A 20,563-nucleotide genomic window follows, 5' to 3' on the forward strand; every position below is an offset into this window, starting at 1 on the left:
CGGGAGGTTCCGGAACACCGGCGCCACCGTCGACTTCGTCCACGACCTCGACAACATCAGCAGGAAGATGCCACGCCCATTCCTTGATTCTTCCCCAATTTGATGAATTGGGTCTTGGATTTTCTTTCATTCGCATGCTCTGTTCTTGCCAAATTTGCGCTGCTTCTTGGTTGCGACCATGGTTTCTTTGGCTTCTTTGATTTGACGATGGTTCTTTGCGACTCAACTGCAGTTTCCCCACCCCATGTTGCGTTCGCGGATGATCATGTACATGTGGCGGAACATCCTCGGGGGCCTCATCACCCGCGGCTCGTTCGTGTTCAGGGGGAGGTCCGTGTTCCGCCTGAGGAATCAGCTGGTCAGGCTGCTGCGCCCCATGGTAGACTTGGACGACTCCGAGCTCGTCATGGGCCTCCCCACACATGATGGCCGGATGTTTCCACTCGTCGTCGACCTGCCCAGCAGCGGCCATACCCTCCACATCTTCGTCGTCATCGTCGGGACGCCTGGTGAGAAACCTTCCTACTCTTCTCCTTTGGCAAGAAACTCATATTCGTAGTAGTCTTGAACTACTAGTCTGAATTCTGAAAAAGCAGTTTACTGAAACCGGTGTAGTCTGAAACTTTTGATAATCTGTTTCAGCCTTTCGGTCAGTAGTTAAGACATGGAAATTGTCAGTACAAGTTGATGAATTAAATCAGTAGGTGGTCAACAGGCATGACATTGTGCCGGCTGGGTTTATGGAAATAGTCTGAACTGCAGTACGATTATAGACATCAGTAAATTGTATTTATGGACAGATGCTAGAATGTTGCTGAATGTGACCTCCAAATTCCAAATTTAGTAAAAGTTTGGGTATTCGAAACTACTAGTCTGAAAAACAGTTTATGTGGTCTGAAACTTTTCCTAATGTGTTTCAGACTTTCAGTAAAAGTTGTTGAATCAAATCAGTTCTTTGATGCTATTATGGACAGATTTAAAATCCACACTAAACCTTGATATGGGAACTATTCGTTTTGATGCTACTGTGCTTTAATACGATATATATGCCGCTAGTGGAAGACTTTGGAATTTGAAAACCCAAATCAGTTCAGTCTGCCTAGTTCAACTTCACATAGGTTCCTATTTTCTAGCCTACTGTAATTGTTCCGAACTTTTGATAATCTGTTTCAGACTTTCAGTTAGGAGTTAAGACTTGGAAATAGTATGAACTGCTGTTGGATTAAATCAGTACGTGGTTAACAGGCACAACATTGTGCCTGTTGGGTTTATGGACAGAAGGTTGTCTGAAGATAGTTGTTTACTAGGAGTGAGGAGTCATTTCATAAGTAAAAAATCCACACTGAACCTTGATACGTAAACCAATGGTTTTGATGGTTCATTTCTTCAATTTAATACGATATGCCACTAGTGGCAGACTTTGGAACTTGAAAACCAAAATCAGTTCAGTCTGCCTACGACCACCCTGAGGTGGGGCCAATCGTTCATAATGATTTCTGTTTTTTAGCCTACTGTAATTGGTTTTTAGCCCACAACACTTCACATTGTTTTGAGGTTTTGTACATCAGCTGTCTTTTTTATCTTCTTATTTAAAACTGTTGCAGTACCTGTGGCACATAATGCCTAACAGTTTAACTATTTTCCTGCTAATTCAGCCCACGCGGCGCTGCGGTACGCGGATGTCAATGCAGAGTAGAGAGATGCCCCTAGAAGTCGCCTTCCTGTCTACCTCTTCAGAAGTGTCGCAGCCTCGGACACGACGACATAAGAGCCCAGTTCCTTTCATAGAGATATGGGTTCAGGAAAACCCAGCAGTTCATGTGTTCCTGCTACTTAAACTTGGTTTGTTCTCCTGACAGTAGGAAACCTATTTGCTTTGCCATCACGGTTCTAAAATTCTGAAACTGTTTGTACAATGGTGCAGTGGCATTGGTCTGTATTGCGTTGACAATGGCTACTACTTAATTGTTGTTAGCCGCATTTCTCTTAAATGCAGTGAGTTGAGCACTTGAGTTTTGTTATTCCGCTTAAAGTTTTGTTATTCTCTTAAATGAATTTGTGTTTTCATGGAGACCGGAGTTCTGAACATGGTGAGGTTAATGCACCCATACACGACTTGCTGCATTTTGCTGCGTGCGTGGTGTATTTGATTGCATTTTACTTGCGTGCGTGTTAGCCTATGGTAGTTTTTTTGAACAAAAATTCAGGTTGTATCCCACGATACTCTAAGAATGATAGTTTCTGCACAGTACATTGTTCATGAGTATGACAACAACTTCAGACATTTTATGCTTCCTTCTCAGTTTCTGTCTCTTTCTCTCTCTGTCTCTGTCTCTCTTGTTTCAGTATTGACTACTGAAACGTTTGAAGGTCAGTAAAAATGTATGTTTTGCTTCTTCTTTTTTCTTTATTGTGAGATTGCAGTATGTAGGGTACGAGGATGGTAGTCTGCGGCCAAGCTACTCATGGCATGTAAAGTTGACCCAAATACTTCAACTCCATATTTTAGGTAGAGTAAAATAAGACTTGACTCTGCAATCTTATGGAGTACTAATAGACTCTTCACCCCTTTTTTTGCGGGTTCGACTCTTCACCTGTTAGATTCACATAATCTTCTATCCTGTCCATATACCCATCCGATTTTGCAGTTGATGTGAATTCACCCATCAATCTCATTAAACTACTCCAAGTCATCAACCTGCCACAAAGTGGTACTCACTTCTGTTCGTCAATTACCGGTGATCAAGGAATGAGATACTCCCTCCGTCCGAAAAAGCTTGTCCCAAGCTTGTCCCTCAAATGGATCTATCTAGCTTCAAGCACTAAGTTGGTGTTAGATATATCCATTTGAGGGACAAGCTTTTTCGGATGGAGGGAGTACATTGGAAGGTCTGACACTATCTCAGAATGTGTGAAGCAGAGGAAAACAAAATCATTATCAAGCAGGAAAAATAAAGAAATGAAATGAATAAAAGAGTACTTCAGATATTTCACAACCACCTCTCTCTATTCCGAATCTACAACTAACTTGTTAGCCAAATCTCTAACTAGCTTGTTAGGTAGAGTAAAATTTTGGCCACGGACATTTTTTGAAAACCACTACATAATTTGAAATTTCTATGAAAAATTAGAAAATATGAACAAAAATTTGAAACCAATTTATTTTGAATTTCCGCAAACATTTTTTGTAATTTGTGTAGAAATTTTTTTGAATACAGGATTATTTTCTAAATTCCAAATAAATTTTTTAGCACGAACATTATTTGAAAATGCGGAATTGTCGAAATCACAAAAACATGGCATAGTGCCTTAGAATGGTGATACAATGCCCTAGAAAACATTTGGTCCATTTGAACGATACCGAAAAAAGGTACTCTGAGACGGAACCTTTCGCCCAACCTGAACGCCATACGCGGACTTTTTCCATTTAAATTCGTGACCATTTTATTATATTCGCAAACTTTGTTTTCAAATTAATGAACTTTTTTCCATATCCAGAAACTATTTTAAACTTTTATAAACAAGTTATAAAATCCTGTAATATTTTTCAAATATATAAACAATCCTTTTCAAAATTAATGAACTTTTTCAAACCAGCGAATATTTGGGCCGGCCCAACAAGCACCCGACGGAACCGATGTCGCCCCTAGTTGGGCAAGGCCTGAGCGTATTTTTTTCTATTTCTTTTTTCTATTTTCGTTAATTTCATTTTTTAAACATTATTATTCATTTTAAAACCTGTTTTAAAATTTGAAATATTTTTGGAAAACCAAAAAATGTTATTGTTTTCAAATATTTTTTTCAAACTATAAAAATGTTTTGGAATTTCAAAACATGTTCCCATTTTTTATTCTTTTTCATAAATTTAATAGATGCTCAGAAATTTTGAAAGTGGTCGAATTTTTTATGTGGGCATGTTTCTATTAGTACGAACATTTTTTCTATTTAATAGATGTCCAAAAAATTAATTATAATGATGTGATTATTTTTCTATTTAAACGAACAATTTTCGACATATCTGTACAAATTTTCTAAAATTTGAACATTTGTACTTTATGAACAAAATATAAAAAAGGAACTTTTTTGAAATTTTAAACAAAATTTTATAAACGTGAGAATTTTACGAAAAAGAAAAAACAAATACTGAAAAAAGAAAAAAAACGAATAGAAAAAAAAAGAATAGTGATAAAAGGACCGGTTCAACAATGGACCAGCCCAGCCATGAACTGAAGTAGAAGAACACAAAAAATTATAGTAAATATACACAAGCATTGGGATGTCTTAGTTTGTTAGTGTGGTCCTCCTTAGACCAAGAGGTCTTGAGTTTGATTCACGCCTGCACTATTTTTTGAAGTTTGATAAAAAAAGTGGATATGATGCCTCGTCCGTCTCACATATACAGATGGGTATATGGGTTGATGAAATAACCATACCGCCCTTATACGATTTGTGTGTGTGTGTGTGTGTGTGTGTGTGTGTGTGTGTGTGTGTGTGTGTGTGTGTGTGTTGGGGGGAGGGGGGTGTACCGAAACAGGCCTCTAAGTATATTTGGTTTAGCGTATTGTAAATCTTCTCAATAAATGGTGAACAAAATTCAGGTTTTATCCCATAACATTATAAGAATACTAGATTCTGCAAATTACATTAATCTGACTTTTGCTTAACAAAATTATGATATTTTTTATCTGCTGCAACAGTTGTGTAACAACTTTTGGTAAGAACTTGGGCGAGCATCTTTTGCTTGGTCTTGTTTTTCCCTCACATGTTTTGCTTTGCATGGAACAGATTAACTGCAATTGAGTAGAAGTTTAGGGCATGGACCATTACACCGCCTGCAACCATACAGACCGAGCGTATGGACGCAATTGTCATCCAACGCGATACCCCATCGGTCCAAAGACCGGCCTGGTTGTCTATTTCCCACAAACCAGATAAAAACTAGAGGGGGCTTTGCGGGTGTTCGTACCGCACCCACACAAATCTGACAACCCTGTCCCACCCAAAAACCTCCTCGTCCGAAAATCCCACGGCGCGAAATGGTCGCCGCGCATTCATGCCGGTCAACATTGCTCCAGAGCGGACGCGACTCCACGGCTTTAATGCCGGCCAAAGCGACGCGGCTGGACGAGCGGTCACCGCCGCTTCAGTGCCGACGCGACGACCAATAAGCCTATTTCGGCTGTTGTGCCGCATTGAAACCGGCTTCCTGTTTGTTCGCCTGGCCACGCCTATTCAAGCAGGCCTCCAACGTCGTCCACACCGCACCGCACCTCTCATTTTCCCTCACCACTCCTAGACTCTCCGCCCCTCTCCGCATGGGCGCCGTCCAGACCATCATGTCCACACTATGCCTCTCACGTCCAAAAGTCAATGGGGCTGACACGCTTGCCAAGCATAGATTACTAGTGGCGTCTAGCCATTGCAAGGACGCAATACTTTGATCATTAGTGGCGTGCGATATATGGCAAGCACCACTAGTACTTTCTGGCTGGAGGGCTTCCTAGATGTGTCTTACTAGCGGTGTTAGCCAGGGCCGCACGTTGCTACTACGTTGTCATCAGCGTCAGGCCCATTTTTTCTCGACGCTTTTGGTAGTTCGCCAGGTTACCGGCGGCGTTCGGATTTTATCACACGCTGTTAGTAAGAAAATCCTATAAGGAATTCATTCACTCTACAAGAGCAATGCTATGACGAATATTATTTGGCTTTCTCAAGATGATGTGTTTATGAGGAATAGCCGAATAGCTTCAAAGTGTGTGTAGCTGAGTCCATAACACCATGCAGAACAATGGCTAACGATCCAAGGAATTTGCCGTGCTCATCCCAGCACACAACCGCACCGCTGATCCAGGGCCGGCCCTAAGGGGGAGCAGGGGGACGGCCGCCCCGGGCCCCCAAAGTGGAGGGGCCCCGAATGCCATGCACGCTAAAAGGTTTATTGTATGGCCCAAGTAGTAGTAGCTAGAGAAGTATATGCCGTAACACACGCATTGACCAGGCTGGGATCGAGTAACTTGGGGCGAGATCTTTAAAAAGGAAGGAATATAAGCGAGGCATCACGCATGTATCACGCCGCCTTTTCTTTTGCAACCAAACTGCAGCAGTTAATCTGGAGGCCCAGATCGCAAAGGGTGCGGCTGTGCGGCGGAGCTCGGCGGCGGACCCGTGCTGTGTTCGTCTGTGGAGGTGAGTGTCTCTGGCAGGTCAACACCTTTTGCTGTTTGTATTAGTATTAACCTTCAGTTCTTGTGGTTTAATAGAGATGTTGCCGTGGTGTAGATGTCAGAGATCAAGATGAAGAGCAAGGCTCTTTTTTATAGAACGAAGAGCAAGGCACTGTGATGATCATGGCAGGTAACTTTGAGATGACTGTGCAATGACTACACAAATCGGATAATTAAGTCTTGAGTTACATATTTGCAAAACTGGGTAAGAGTAAACCTGCAGTATCATCGTAGCATTGATTTAATTTTTCAAGATATGACCGAAATATTTTTATCATCACTTGGATGAATTTGTTCATCTATCTTAATTTCTATTCAGAGTAACACATCCCAAGAACTGGATAATGTGCAGTCCAACTCTGAATTTTTGGTACATTTTTTTAAGACAATTCATGCAGTCACATGTCTTTTTTTTGCGGGAAAAGTAATTATTTATTCTTTAGAAATAGCGTTACAGTCAACTAATACAAGCTCTATGACACTGTCGGGAACACGATGCAACCAATAACCGGAGCAATCTCCAGTTCTTTCTACATTAGCTAGACTATGAGCAACATTATGCTGATGACGATCTATTTTCAGCAGAACAAACCCACGAAGCTCCAGAAGCTTCTTAATTTCTATCATCAAATGACCATAGTTGTAGTACAAGGTTAACACATGAAACATGGCTTTGCATTTTTTAGAATACCTTATGATAGCCACGCACACCTTTATCTACTTCCTCCGTAGGCCATTATTTCACTATTCATGTTAAGAGGCCTCAGCTTTTAGTTTCGCCCCGGGCTCCCGAACTCTGAGGACCGGCCCTGCGCTGATCCCCCAACACTTGGTCGGCTGGTCTAGCTACACCTCACTAGTAGAAAACAGGGCTTTGGTTGGGGCCTGGCCAGCCCATTAGTCCCGGTTCAGTCACGAACCGGGACCCATGGGGCATACGTCCCGGTTCGTGCGCCCAGGGGCTTGGCCGGGGCCTCGTGGGCATTGCGTCTGGATTCATTTGTCTCGGTTCCTGGCACAAACCGGGACCAATGGGCCTCGCTCCTGGCCCACATACATTGGTCCCGGTTCGTGTCTCGAACCGGGATAGAAGGGTGGCCTTTAGTCCCGGTTTTAGCCATGAACCAGGACAAATGAGTTGCCTATATATAACCCCTCCCCCCCCCCCCCCCCCCCCCCCGCCTGCGAGTAGAGCACTCCATAGTGCTCTGTTTTTTTGGCCGGCGAGGGGAGGGCATTTGGGTGCTCTAGCTCACCTCCTATGCACATGAGGTGTTCGATGAAATGCCCGAGCCACGCTAGTTAAGTTTTTCCCTCTCGAAGCTCGACCTCCAAGCTCCATTTTCCCCGAGATTTGCATAGGTTTAGCGGTCCATCACGCCCCGTCCCCGTCTTCACCGCCATTGATCGGCCGCGCTGATCTCGTCGCCGGCACCACCGTGGTGAGCCTCTTGTTCTTATCTTCTTTATGAAAGAAAAAACAATTCTTACTTTAGATAGATACTTGTCCAATTTTCTTACTTTTGACACACATAATTATTATGGGTTTTTATCATTTATGCCACTTGTTGTGTCCCACTACTCAGTTTTGCCATTAGATGTTACAACTGCTCAAAAATGCCATCAATCCGTGAGATGCTTGCTCAAAAATGCCATTAGATATCTCAAAAATGCCATCGTTCTGTTAGATGTTTGCTCAAAAATGCCATTAGACATTGTTATTTTTACGTCAAACCCGTTGACCATGTTCTATGACAAAAATAAGCCTAGACCTACATGTCAGTTCTTTCTATCTCACAATGATATGTGTGGCCCCACTTGTTAGGAGTAACCAAGCAAATAATTTTATAGGAAAATAAGAACGCTGTTGGGATCAAGTGGGCCCCATACTTTATTGTAGTGAGATAGAGGGAGAGCTGGCATGTTGGTTCATAGGTATTTATGTCATTATAACATGGCAAAAGAGATTTGAGATCACAATAATGGTGTTTAGTGGCATTTTTGAGCATGTGTCTAATGAAGCAATGGCATTTTTGAGCAGTTGAAATTTCTAGTGGCAAAACTGAGTAGTGGGACACAACCGGTGGCATAACTGATAAAAACCCTATTATATATAATGCACGCAGATGAACCGACAATGGATGTACGGTGACAGACACACCTCCGACTACATTAAGGGTCTGCATAATTTTCTCGAAGTGGCTGAGGCAAACAAGCAGAATGGTTTTATGTGTTGTCCATGCCCTATATGTGGGAATACAAACTCATACTCTAACCGAAAAATCCTTCACACCCACCTGCTTTTTAAGGGTTTCATGCCACACTATAATGTTTGGACGAAGCATGGAGAAATAGGGGTTATGATGGAAGACATCGAAGAAGAAGAGGACGATGACAACTATGTGCCCCCTGAATACCGTGATGCTGCAACGGGGGAAGCTGCTGAAGATCAAGAGGAACCAGACGATGTGCCCGATGATGATGATCTTCGCCGGGTCATTGTTGATGCAAGGACACAGTGCGAAAGTCAAAAGGAGAAGTTGAAGTTCGATCACATGTTAGAGGATCCCAAAAAAGGGTTGTACCCCAATTGCGAAGATGGCAACACAAACCTCGGTACCGTACTAGAATTGCTGCAGTGGAAGGCAGAGAATGCTGTGTCTGACAAAGGATTTGACAAGCTACTGAAAATATTGAAGAAGCTTCCAAACGATAACGAATTGCCTGACAGTACGTACGCAGCAAAGAAGGTCGTATGCCCTCTAGGACTGGAGGTGCTGAAGATACATGCATGCCTTAATGACTGCATCCTCTACCGCGGTGCGTACGAGGATTTGAATGCATGCCCGGTATGCGGTGCATTGCGGTATAAGATCAGACGAGATGACCATGGTGGTGTTGACGGCGAGCCCCCCAGGAAGAGGGTTCCTGCGAAGGTGATGTGGTATACTCCTATAATACCACGGTTGAAACGTCTGTTCAGAAACGAAGAGCATGCCAAGTTGATGCGATGGCACAGAGAGGACCGTAAGAAAGACGGGAAGTTGAGAGCACCCGCTGATGGGTCGCAGTGGAGAAAAATTGAGAGAAAGTACTGGGCTGAGTTTGCAGGTGACCCAAGGAACATATGGTTTGGTTTAAGCGCGGATGACATTAATCCTTTCGGGGAGCAGAGCAGCAATCACAGCACCTGGCCCGTGACTCTATGTATGTATAACCTTCCTCCTTGGATGTGCATGAAGCGGAAGTTCATTATGATGCCAGTTCTCATCCAAGGCCCTAAGCAACCCGGCAACGACATTGATGTGTACCTAAGGCCATTAGTTGAAGAACTTTTACAGTTGTGGAATGGAAACGGTGTACGTGTGTGGGATGAGTACAAACAGGAGGAATTTAACCTGCACGCGTTACTGTTTGTTACCATCGACGATTGGCCCGCTCTCAGTAACCTTTCAGGATAGACAAACAAAGGATACCACGCATGCACGCATTGTTTAGCTGATACCGAAAGTATATACCTGGACAAATGCAGGAAGAATGTGTACCTGGGACATCGTCGATTTCTTCTGACCAACCATCAATGTCGAAAGAAAGGCAAGCATTTCAAAGGCAAGGCAGATCACCGGAAGAAGCCCGCCATGCGTACTGGTGATCACGTACTTGCTATGGTCAATGATTTACACGTAATCTTTTGAAAGGATCCCGACGGACTATTTGTTCCGAATGACGCTGAGGGACGCGCACCCATGTGGAAGAAGAAATCTATATTTTGGGACCTACCCTACTGGAAAGAGCTAGAGGTCCGCTTTTTAATCGACGTGATGCACGTGACGAAGAACCTTTGCGTGAACCTTCTAGGCTTCTTGGGTGTGTATGGGAAGACAAAAGATACACCGGAGGCACGGGAGGACCTGCAACATTTGCACGAAAAAGACGGCATACCTCCAAAGCAGTATGAAGGTCCTGCCAGCTACGCTCTTACCAAAGAAAAGAAGGAAATTTTCTTTGAATGCCTGCTCAGTATGAAGGTCCCGACTGGCTTCTCGTCGAATATAAAGGGAATAATAGATATGCCAGAGAAAAAGTTTCAGAACCTAAAGTCTCATGACTACCACGTGATTATGACACAATTGCTTCCGGTTGCATTGAGGGGGCTTCTACCGGAAAACGTACGATTAGACATTGTGAAGCTATGTGCATTCCTCAATGCAATCTCTCAAAAGGTGATCGATCCAGAAATTATACCAAGGCTAAGAAGTGATGTGGCGCAATGTCTTGTCAGTTTCGAGCTGGTGTTCCCACCATCCTTCTTCAATATCATGACGCACATCCTAGTTCATCTAGTCGACGAGATTGTCATTCTAGGCACCGTATTTCTACACAATATGTTCCCCTTTGAGAGGTTCATGGGAGTCCTAAAGAAATATGTCCGTAACCGCGCTAGGCCAGAAGGAAGCATCTCCATGGGCCATCAAACAGAGGATGTCATTGGGTTTTGCGTTGACTTCATTCCTGGCCTTAAGAAGATAGGTCTCCCTATATCGCGGTATGAGGGGAGACTGACTGGAAAAGGCACACTTGGAGGGGACTCAATAATATGCAGGGACGGGCATTCTTGGTCTCAAGAACACTACACAGTTCTACAGAACTCTACCTTGGTGACCCCGTATGTCGATGAACACAAGAACAGTCTGCACTCCAAACACCCGGAGCAGTGTGACGATTGGATTACATGTGAACACATCAGGATTTTCGGCAGTTGGTTGGAAAAATGTCTCGGAGGTGACAACACTGTTTGTGATGAGCTGTACTCGTTGTCCAGGGGACCATCTTCGACTGTATTGACTTACAAAGAATACGAGATAAATGGGAATACATTTTACACGATCGCCCAAGATTAAAAGAGCACCAACCAAAATAGCGGTGTCCGCTTTGATGCAGCAAGCAATAGGGGAAATGACAAATATTATGGTTACATAGTGGACATATGAGAACTTGACTACATACATGATTTTAAGGTCCCTCTGTTTAAGTGCAAATGGGTCAATCTGTCAGGAGGCGGGGTACAGGTAAACCCACAGTACGGAATGACAACAGTGGATCTGAACTATCTTGGGTACACTGACGAACCGTTCGTCCTAACCAATGATGTGGTGCAGGTTTTCTATGTGAAGGACATGTCTACCAAACCGAGAAAAAGAAAATATAAGGAAGTGAACACATCATACGATGAGCCAAAGCGTCACATAGTTCTTTCAGGAAAAAGATACATCATGGGAGTGGAGGGCAAGACAGACATGTCCGAAGATTATGAAAAGTTTCATGAAATTCCTCCCTTCAAAGTCAAGGTTGACACAAGTACCCTGATAAACGATGAAGATTATCAATGGTTACGGCGCAATAAGCAAAGGACACAAGCAAAGAAAAAGTGAAGACTTTTCTCTCCACAACTATTATGATGATGCCTAAACCCTAAACCCTAATCCTGATACTTCGAAAGAGATTGTCCGTTTTGTACACGAAGTACATTCAGTTTTTGCCGTAACCTTCTCTACTTTTTTGCACATGCTATGTGGGTGAAATGATGATGCTATGCCAACTTTCAACCTTCTCATAGTTAATTTGAAATGCTTTTCAATTTTAGGGTCATTTATCTCAACAAAATCAGTAAATGCATGAAAAATAACAAATGAAGTCAGAAAGGGTTGGAAATTGATGATGTGGCTTTGAATGGTGCATTTTGAACACACAAAAAGTCTGGAGTTCAAATAAGTTCAAAAAAATGAAATCTCTTTTGTAACATATGAGTTTTCATCCGAAACCCTGATACTTCGAAAGAGGTTGTCCATTTTGTACACAAAGTGCATCCAGTTTTTGCCGTAACCCTGTCTACTTTTTTGCATATGCTATGTGAGTGAAATGATGATGCCATGCCAATTTTCCACCTTTTCAGAGTTCATCTGAAGTGCTTTTCAATTTCAGGGTCATTTAGCTCAAAGAATGAACTAATATAAACCTCTAGTATTGTTGAAACTAAAATTATATAAAATTTATGCAACTAAAATTATCAAAGTATTTTCTGTTAGAAACATTATAAGCAAAAAGAATTTTCATAAAGAACATTTTTGTTAGAAACTTTAATAGCAAAAAGAATTATCATAAATATTTCTTTTGTTAGAAACTAAAATAACAAAGACTGTTTTTGAATATAATGATAAAACACAGTAATATTAAATAGCAGGAAAAAGAATCACTCCAAAATCTATTTTTATAGTAAAGTTAATCACAAACTAGTGATTCACATAAATTTCAAAGAATTCAAATTGAAAAATTAATGGCAATAACAGAAAGTTTATAATTTGTATTACCTAAAACCAAAAAGAATAACTGAAAAACTAGTAAGTATTTTGTTGTTAGTAGAAAAAAACAAAAAATAAAACAAAAAAACTAGAAAAAATTAAAAAAATGCCGCCTACTAGGCCACCACGGCCTGCATACGACTAGAAACCCGCTAGTTGGGCCAGGATGCAGGCCCGCAGTAGGCCCACAAGCACAGAGAGTAGATTTAGCCCCGTAAGCCTGCAGTAGAGAGGATCTCGGAGTGGTCGGCTCGGCAGGGCTTATAAACCACTCCGAGCCCCTCTTGGCTAGTAAGGTGGGACTAAACATTCCACCGCACCACGGCAGTTCCAGTACAGGGCCTTTGGTCCCGGTTGGTGGCAGCAACCGAGACTAAAGGAGGGCATTGGGCACCAACTGGGACCAATGCCCCCCTTTAGTCTCGGTTGGTGCCACCAACCGGGACCAAAGGCCTCTGCTTCCCGCCCTTTGGGTTGCTGAAAAGAGATCTTTGGTCCCGGTTGGTGGCACTAACCGGGACTAAGGGTTGCATTGGTCCTGGTTTGTGGCACAAACCGGGACCAATGCTCCGTCAATATATACAACACTTGTGAAAATTTTCGTTCAGTTCTTCGATCCCGCCCCGACGATGCCGCCAGGCTGCTGCCCCTCTGCCTCGCCGTCGCCGTCGTCGCCCCTGCCTCCGACGCCGTACCGCGCCGCCCCAATGCCATCCCGCGCCGCCCCGCGCCATCCCTGCCCCGACGCCGCCGGCCCTGCCTCCTCTCGTCGCCCGTCGCCGCGCCCCTACCCCACCGTCGCCATCGCCGTGCCCTGCTTCCTCGTCGCCGTCCCCGTGCCCTGCCTCCTCGTCGCCGCCCCCCTGCAGTGAGCTCATTCTCCTCATCGTCGGGCGCCCTAATCTGCATATGTGCATTTTCTAGCTAACTAAGTTTAGATGTGTAGTTGTCTTAATTTAGATGTTTAGTTGTTGTAATTTGTTCATAAAAGAATATGCAAAAGTTAGAATTTTTTTTCTGTTCGTAGTTTTTTTTGGTGATATTATTGTTGAATATGCAAATGTTTGTATGTTCGTATGCAAATAATATGTCAATTTTTTCATAGAATTTTTATTCTGTTCATAGAATTTATATGATTTTTTGTTGTAATTTTGTTTATAGAATTTTTATGATTTTTTTGTTCATGGAATTTTCTTGTCAATTTATGTATATGTTCATATTGTGTATGTATAGGAAAATTGTGTATGATTAAAGTCATTTATGTATATGTTCATATAGCAAACATGTCCGTGCGTTGCAACGGGAGAAAGTCGCATGCTCCTAGCACATTAAGGATGGCTCAAGACCCCTCCATCACATTATCTATTCCAACATAGTGTCTCACCTATGTTGTCACTTATGCTCCTTCTCCTATTCACCGACCAGGGCCGTGGTGTCCTTCTGATCGCAATGCGTCCAAACATGATCAATCCTAATATGATGATTTCAGCGTGCGCGCACACGCACACACACACACACACACACACACACACACCCACACACACACGCACGCACGCGCACACGCACGCACGCACGCACACACACACACACACACTGTGAACACAAAAAAAGCACGAACAGTTTAAAAAATAGTAACATCTTTCAAAAGGAAATAAAAATTAGAACTTGTGAGAAATTTTTTTGACCCGTATTAATTTGATTTTTTTCTTGATATGATGACGCGCTGAATATAACACCTTATATATATATCGCCCGTTCCACCATAGAGATCCCACCGGCGTGTCATTTGGCCCATAATTATGATCGTTCCTTTTAAAACTTTTTCCGTCTGAGATCCTTCTATTAATTTCCTTCCTTCTTTAAAATATACTCGAAATCCTGTTTACAATTGTGTTATTATATGTCCCTTCCGCACTCGCAATGTCAATTTGGGGCATAATTGTGATGGTACCTTTTAATTCCTTTTCTTCTAAGTTTATTCCTTCTTTTTATTTCCTTCCTTCTTCAATTTATGTATACTCAAATCTTGCTTAGAACGGTGCCTACAATTAGGCGTTTCCACATCCGGCCTCAATTTCCTTCTTCAATTTATAGTGAACACCGCTGCTACCAGCCTCTGATTATGGCGAGTCCCAATAAATGATGGTCCTCCTTGATAATCATGCAATTAAGTGCCCAATCGGTTAATAATTTGTTCTGACCCGTCCTATTTTACTTTGATGGTGCAACCGTCCCTCCTTTACATTAATATAATGTCCCAATTAATTCCTCCTTTACAATCGAGGATGCAATCCCTCGTTTGATTATGTGATTAATGCCCAATAGCTTAATTTCTTCCATGTTATAACGATTCTTCATGTCCTTAATTTCCTAAGCATCTCATTTATATTTCATGTAATTGTTGAAGGTATATAAATTGATTGAATTCGATGTATGGGATCGAAGTGACACAATTTTAATTGTGAATAGCTGTGCGCCTTCTGTCTTTTATAATAGTGCTATAAAGAAAGCCCAGATTTAAATTCAAAAATAGATTGTGGTTTAGTTGGCTACCGCAACTAGCTTTTATATATACCGTGAACGAAAAATCATGTGAGATACGTGGGCCTAGGCCCATTACATATTGTGAGCAAAAAATTGTGTGATATACGTGGGCCGAGGCCCATTGCAGCGATGGTGCAAACCGTTTTTAAAATTATTCGCCAAAAATAGTACCACCTCGGATACAACAAAACTCAAAAAATTAAAATTAATAATATAGGTGAACGGATGAAAAAATTGGAGAAACGCACCTTGCTTTATTAATAGGTATAGATTTAGAAGAAAAAGCAGGAGAGGAAAAAGAAAAATAAGAAGAAGAAGAAGAAGAAGAAGAAGATGACGATGATGATGATGATGATGATGAAGAAGAAGAAGAAGAGAGGAAGAAGAGGAGAAATAAATAAGAAGATGAAAAAGAAGAACAAAAAAGAGGAATTCTATTTCTTCTTTCTCCTCTATTCCTTCTTCTTCTCCTTTTTTTCTTCGATCTCCTCCTCTATTCCTTTCTTCTTCTCCTCTTTTTTCTTCTTCTTCCTCTTCTTATTTTTTATCTGGTATGTCGTTGTCGATATACCCCCCTCCCCGATAACTTTTAGTAAGTACTACTTAGAAAGTGTTTAATATAATTAGTTAGAAAAATAATATAACTAGTTAAACTAGTTTATTTATAGTAAGTACTACTTTATTTTATTTATAGTAAGTGCTTAGTAGTTGAACTAGTTGATTTAATAAAACTACTTTATTTTACTATAGAAGTAGTTTATTTTTAATAAGAAAATTAATAGAACTAGTTTATTTTTTTATTTCAAGCAATTATTCCCGCATCGACGTCGACGATGCCTATCCCGCATCATCGTCGTCGACACGGCAGAGGAGGCCTGCTTGTTCAGAGGGGCCGTGTCCGGGACTGGGCTCTACCGGGCTGGTATTGGGAGGTGCTACTTTCCGGGGGGCGTAGGTTGGTGAGGAGCCAGCCCGTCGTTGACCCGAACCTTGTTTGGTGACGGTCACTGTTGGGTTTCATAGTAATTTCAAAAAATTTCCTACGCACACGCAAGATCATGGTGATGCATAACAACGAGAGGGGAGAGTGTGATCTACGTACCCTTGTAGATTGACAACGGAAGCGTTAGCACAACGTGGTTGATGTAGTCGTACGTCTTCATGGCCCGACCGGTCAAGCACCGAAACTACGGCACCTCCGAGTTTTAGCACATGTTCAGCTCGATGACGATCCCGGGACTCCGATCCAGCAAAGTGTCGGGGAAGAGTTCCGTCAGCACGACGGCGTGGTGACGATCTTGATGTTCTACCGTCGCAGGGCTTCGCCTAAGCACCGCTACAATATTATCGAGGACTATGGTGGAAGGGGGCACCGCACACGGCTAAGAATATGATCACGTGGATCAACTTGTGTGTCTATGGGTGCCCCTTGCCTCCGTATATAAAGGATCAAGAGGGGGGGTGCGGCCGGCCAGGGAGGGCGCGCCAGGAGGAGTCCTACTCCCTCCGGGAGTAGGATTCCCCCCTTTCCTAGTTGGAATAGGATTCGGGAAGGGGGAAAGAGGAGAGAGAGAAGGAAGGGGGGCGCCGGCCCCCTCTCCTTGTCCTATTCGGACTAGGGGGGAGGGGCGCGCGGCCCAGCCCTGGCCACCTCTCCTCTCTTCCACTAAAGCCCACTAAGGCCCATATACCTCCCGGGGGGTTCCGGTAACCTCCCGGTACTCCGGTAAAATCCCGATTTCACCCGGAACACTTCCGATATCCAAATATAGGCTTCCAATATATCAATCTTTATGTCTCGACCATTTCGAGACTCCTCGTCATGTCCGTGATCACATCCGGGACTCCGAGCAAACTTCGGTACATCAAAACTCATAAACTCATAATATAATTGTCGTTGAAACCTTAAGCGTGCGGACCCTACGGGTTCGAGAACAATGTAGACATGACCGAGACACGTCTCCGGTCAATAACCAATAGTGGAACCTGGATGATCATATTGGCTCCTACATATTCTACGAAGATCTTTTATCGGTCAGACCGCATAACAACATACGTTGTTCCCTTTGTCATCGGTATGTTACTTGCCCGAGATTCGATCGTCGGTATCTCAATACCTAGTTCAATCTCGTTACCGGCAAGTCTCTTTACTCGTTCCGTAATACATCATCTCACAACTAACTCATTAGTTGCAATGCTTGCAAGGCTTATGTGATGTGCATTACCGAGAGGGCCCAGAGATACCTCTCCGACAATCGGAGTGACAAATCCTAATCTCGAAATACGCCAACCCAACATGTACCTTTGGAGACACCTGTAGAGCACCTTTATAATCACCCATTTACGTTGTGACATCTGGTAGCACACAAAGTGTTCCTCCGGCAAATGGGAGTTGCATAATCTCATAGTCATAGGAACATGTATAAGTCATGAAGAAAGCAATAGCAACATACTAAACAATCGGGTGCTAAGCTAATGGAATGGGTCATGTCAATCAGATCATTCACCTAATGATGTGATCCCATTAATCAAATAACAACTCTTTGTCTATGGTTAGGAAACATAACCATCTTTGATCAACGAGCTAGTCTAGTAGAGGCATACTAGTGACACTCTGTTTGTCTATGTATTCACACATGTATTATGTTTCCGGTTAATACAATTCTAGCATGAATAATAAACATTTATCATGATATAAGGAAATAAATAATAACTTTATTATTGCCTCTAGGGCATATTTCCTTCCGTCGCGTGGGCCAGTGACGGTGCCGAGCCTTCCGGACACCACGGAGGTGGTATGTCACCGTGTCAGCAAGGAGGACGAGCATGTCTGCCGCTAAATGGTTGCGTTGGAGGGCAGGTTCAACAATACCTGGCAGGTTCTTCAGGGATCTCACTGGAGCTATGATCCTGTGATGATTCCTTCTCTTTGGGTGTCCACCGCCCGCGCCGATACCCGTCGGGCGCTATAGTTCTAGCTAGCTGTATTAGCGATGCAATATGTATGATACTATTCGAGGTGTATTAGTGATAATATATGACGATGTACGGACGCAAGAGATGATGTAGTTTTGCTTATAATTGAATGCATGCTAATTTGAATACTACTTCTACTTTGAATGCTAAATTTGGAGAGCACTATGCAATGCGTATGCATTTGATTAGTTGATAGCTTATAGGGCTTTTTAGTACATATATTTAATTATACAAGTTTAATATTTGAATTATGAACATAGGAAATGTCGTACTCGGACGACGAAAGTCTCCTGGGGGAGTGCGACTAGTGCCACGACGACCGAGGTCTGTGCGACATGCCTCACCTGGACGAAGGTCGGCGCTTCAGCATTAAGCTCGAGGACACCTTCGATGTTGAAATGGTACACAACGATGACAAGTGTGTTTTTTTCGTAATTAAGCATGACTTCAACTATTTCAATGTGTAATTTTCATCTTTTACAATTTGAGTGGATTATCCCATGCCATGCAAGACTCTATGTCTTGGAGAGGATGGATTTTGAAGACCATGAAAATTTCAAAACAAAGAAAATTCACCTAAGGACCCATCATGATGTGGATTTTGAAATAAATCTGTATAATTCTGACAGCGTAACCCATTTTGGTTGCAAAAATGGGGAAGAACTTTGCAAGATGTATGGTTTTTATGAGGGTATGCTTGTCACCATGGATCTTGATGATCCTAAATCGACCAAGACAATATGGACATTTGGGTCCTTGTTGATACGCTTCCAATTCTACTGCTATGTGAGTTTCTCAAACATAGTTATTAACTAATTTATATTGTTTATTTCAAAATAGATGACATCTTATTTTCATTGTTCAAACAATGTGCGGAACATGTAGATAGAACCTACTACACCGATGGCTCTGAGTTAACCTATCAGGAGAAAAATCATCTGGTCGCATTTTGTACTGATCTTGAGAATTACAATATCTATAATAAAACTCCTCCACATTATGGTTAGTATGTGCCACTAGTGCACGTGTTGAACTACAGTAACATCCATGGAGATGGCATGGTAAGATTTTTTACTATTACGACATCCATGCATCTTTTGCATAAATTCTTTTAAAACTTAACTACATTGCTAACTACGAAGTTATTACTATGTTTTTCAACAGAAAATCCTGGATGATTGTGTGCCTCATCTGATGTATCCGAATGGCCGCCTTAATGTTTTGAACATGCAGCCAGGTCTTCCTACGAATCTCACCTGTCCATATCGGATTTCTAAAAGAAGTGGAGACATGAAAATCACACAATGGAAAAAATGTATGGACAGTCGTAAGGAGGTTCTTGGAAGCAAAAGGAAGCGAAGCACAAGAATTGGAGACAGGATGATCTCCATTATCCATAATGGAGAGTCAGGGCCTATATTGTTTTATGCTATTTTACCTTAAAGAGGGTATTTAGGTCATACCTTGTACTGATGATCATGCGCTAAGAACAATTAAGTAGGGCTGGTTCGATGACTATGAGGATGATGATCGTATGACTTGTTATTAATAATGAGTAGAAGTTGTATGATGATGATTAGTAGGACTTGTTATTATGATGATGCATGATGCAAGCATGAAGAGTTATTATATATCAGTGGGTGAAATGAACATGGATTGGATTGAAGTGAAGCCAACATGCATGTGGTGCATGTCGAAAGTAGTACTAATCCAAACTTGATCAAGTTAGGATTAGTATTAATTTCGACATGCACCACATATATGTTGCCTTCACTTCAATCTAAGCCACGTTTAGGCATAGCAGTAGCGTTGGTAAACCAAGCACGAAGATAAGAGAGGACACTTCTCTCTATTAGCTAGATAATTAACACCCTAAATTAACCCCCCAAACCCCCAAAACCACCCCCTTTCAAAAAACAAAAACCTCAGCTCCTGCCAGCTGCTAACGCGTGGATGCCTTTTGGTCCCGGTTGGTGCCACCAACTGGGACCAAAGGCCCTCCTGCCTGGACTCGCCGCAGCAGCCACGTGGAAGCCCATATGTCCCGGTTGGTGTAAGAATCGGGACTAAGGGTTTAGGGCTTTAGTAACGACCCTTTAGTCCCGGTTCCCCAACTGGGACAAATGGGCCTTATGAACCGGGACAAATGGCTGTTTTTAGTAGTGCCTGCATCAACCAACAATGTGGATTTTTGCCAAACCAGTTGGTGGTGCAACCTAGCGTGTGGTGGCCATTGTTCGAGAGAAAATACTTCAATGATGGAGAAGAGCCACTGCTTGGGGCTGGGCTACAATTTTTTTTAGAATCTACAATGTTGTTTTCTGGACGACTAGTCGTGCGGATCTCACTTGCCACGGCCCACAAGCCCGAGGCCCACCTAGTGACAGAAGTTGAGCACGTCGACGGCCTCTCACCTTGAACTTGAAATACTCTGCCTTGGCGCTCGAACATAACCATATC

General features: G+C 42.6%; 1 protein-coding gene across 1 annotated transcript; it reads left to right on the top strand.

Annotated features, from left to right (window-relative positions):
* Window positions 1-239: 239 nt before the first annotated feature.
* LOC125518666 lies at window positions 240-1,984 on the top strand. Its single transcript, XM_048683491.1, has 2 exons — window positions 240-509; window positions 1,656-1,984. The coding sequence occupies exons 1-2, from the start codon at window positions 245-247 to the stop codon at window positions 1,694-1,696; spliced, it is 306 nt and encodes a 101-aa protein (XP_048539448.1). The 5' UTR covers window positions 240-244; the 3' UTR covers window positions 1,697-1,984.
* Window positions 1,985-20,563: the final 18,579 nt, after the last annotated feature.

Source organism: Triticum urartu, chromosome 7, assembly GCF_003073215.2.
Source record: "Triticum urartu cultivar G1812 chromosome 7, Tu2.1, whole genome shotgun sequence".
In the NCBI taxonomy this organism is placed as follows: domain Eukaryota; kingdom Viridiplantae; phylum Streptophyta; class Magnoliopsida; order Poales; family Poaceae; genus Triticum; species Triticum urartu.

Bases quoted from the DNA above. Each gene is read 5' to 3' on its own strand.
- LOC125518666 (XM_048683491.1), top strand. From the start codon at position 245: ATGTTGCGTTCGCGGATGATCATGTACATGTGGCGGAACATCCTCGGG. The intron at 510-1,655 runs GTGAGAAACCTT...CTGCTAATTCAG, and splicing joins CGTCATCGTCGGGACGCCTG to CCCACGCGGCGCTGCGGTAC.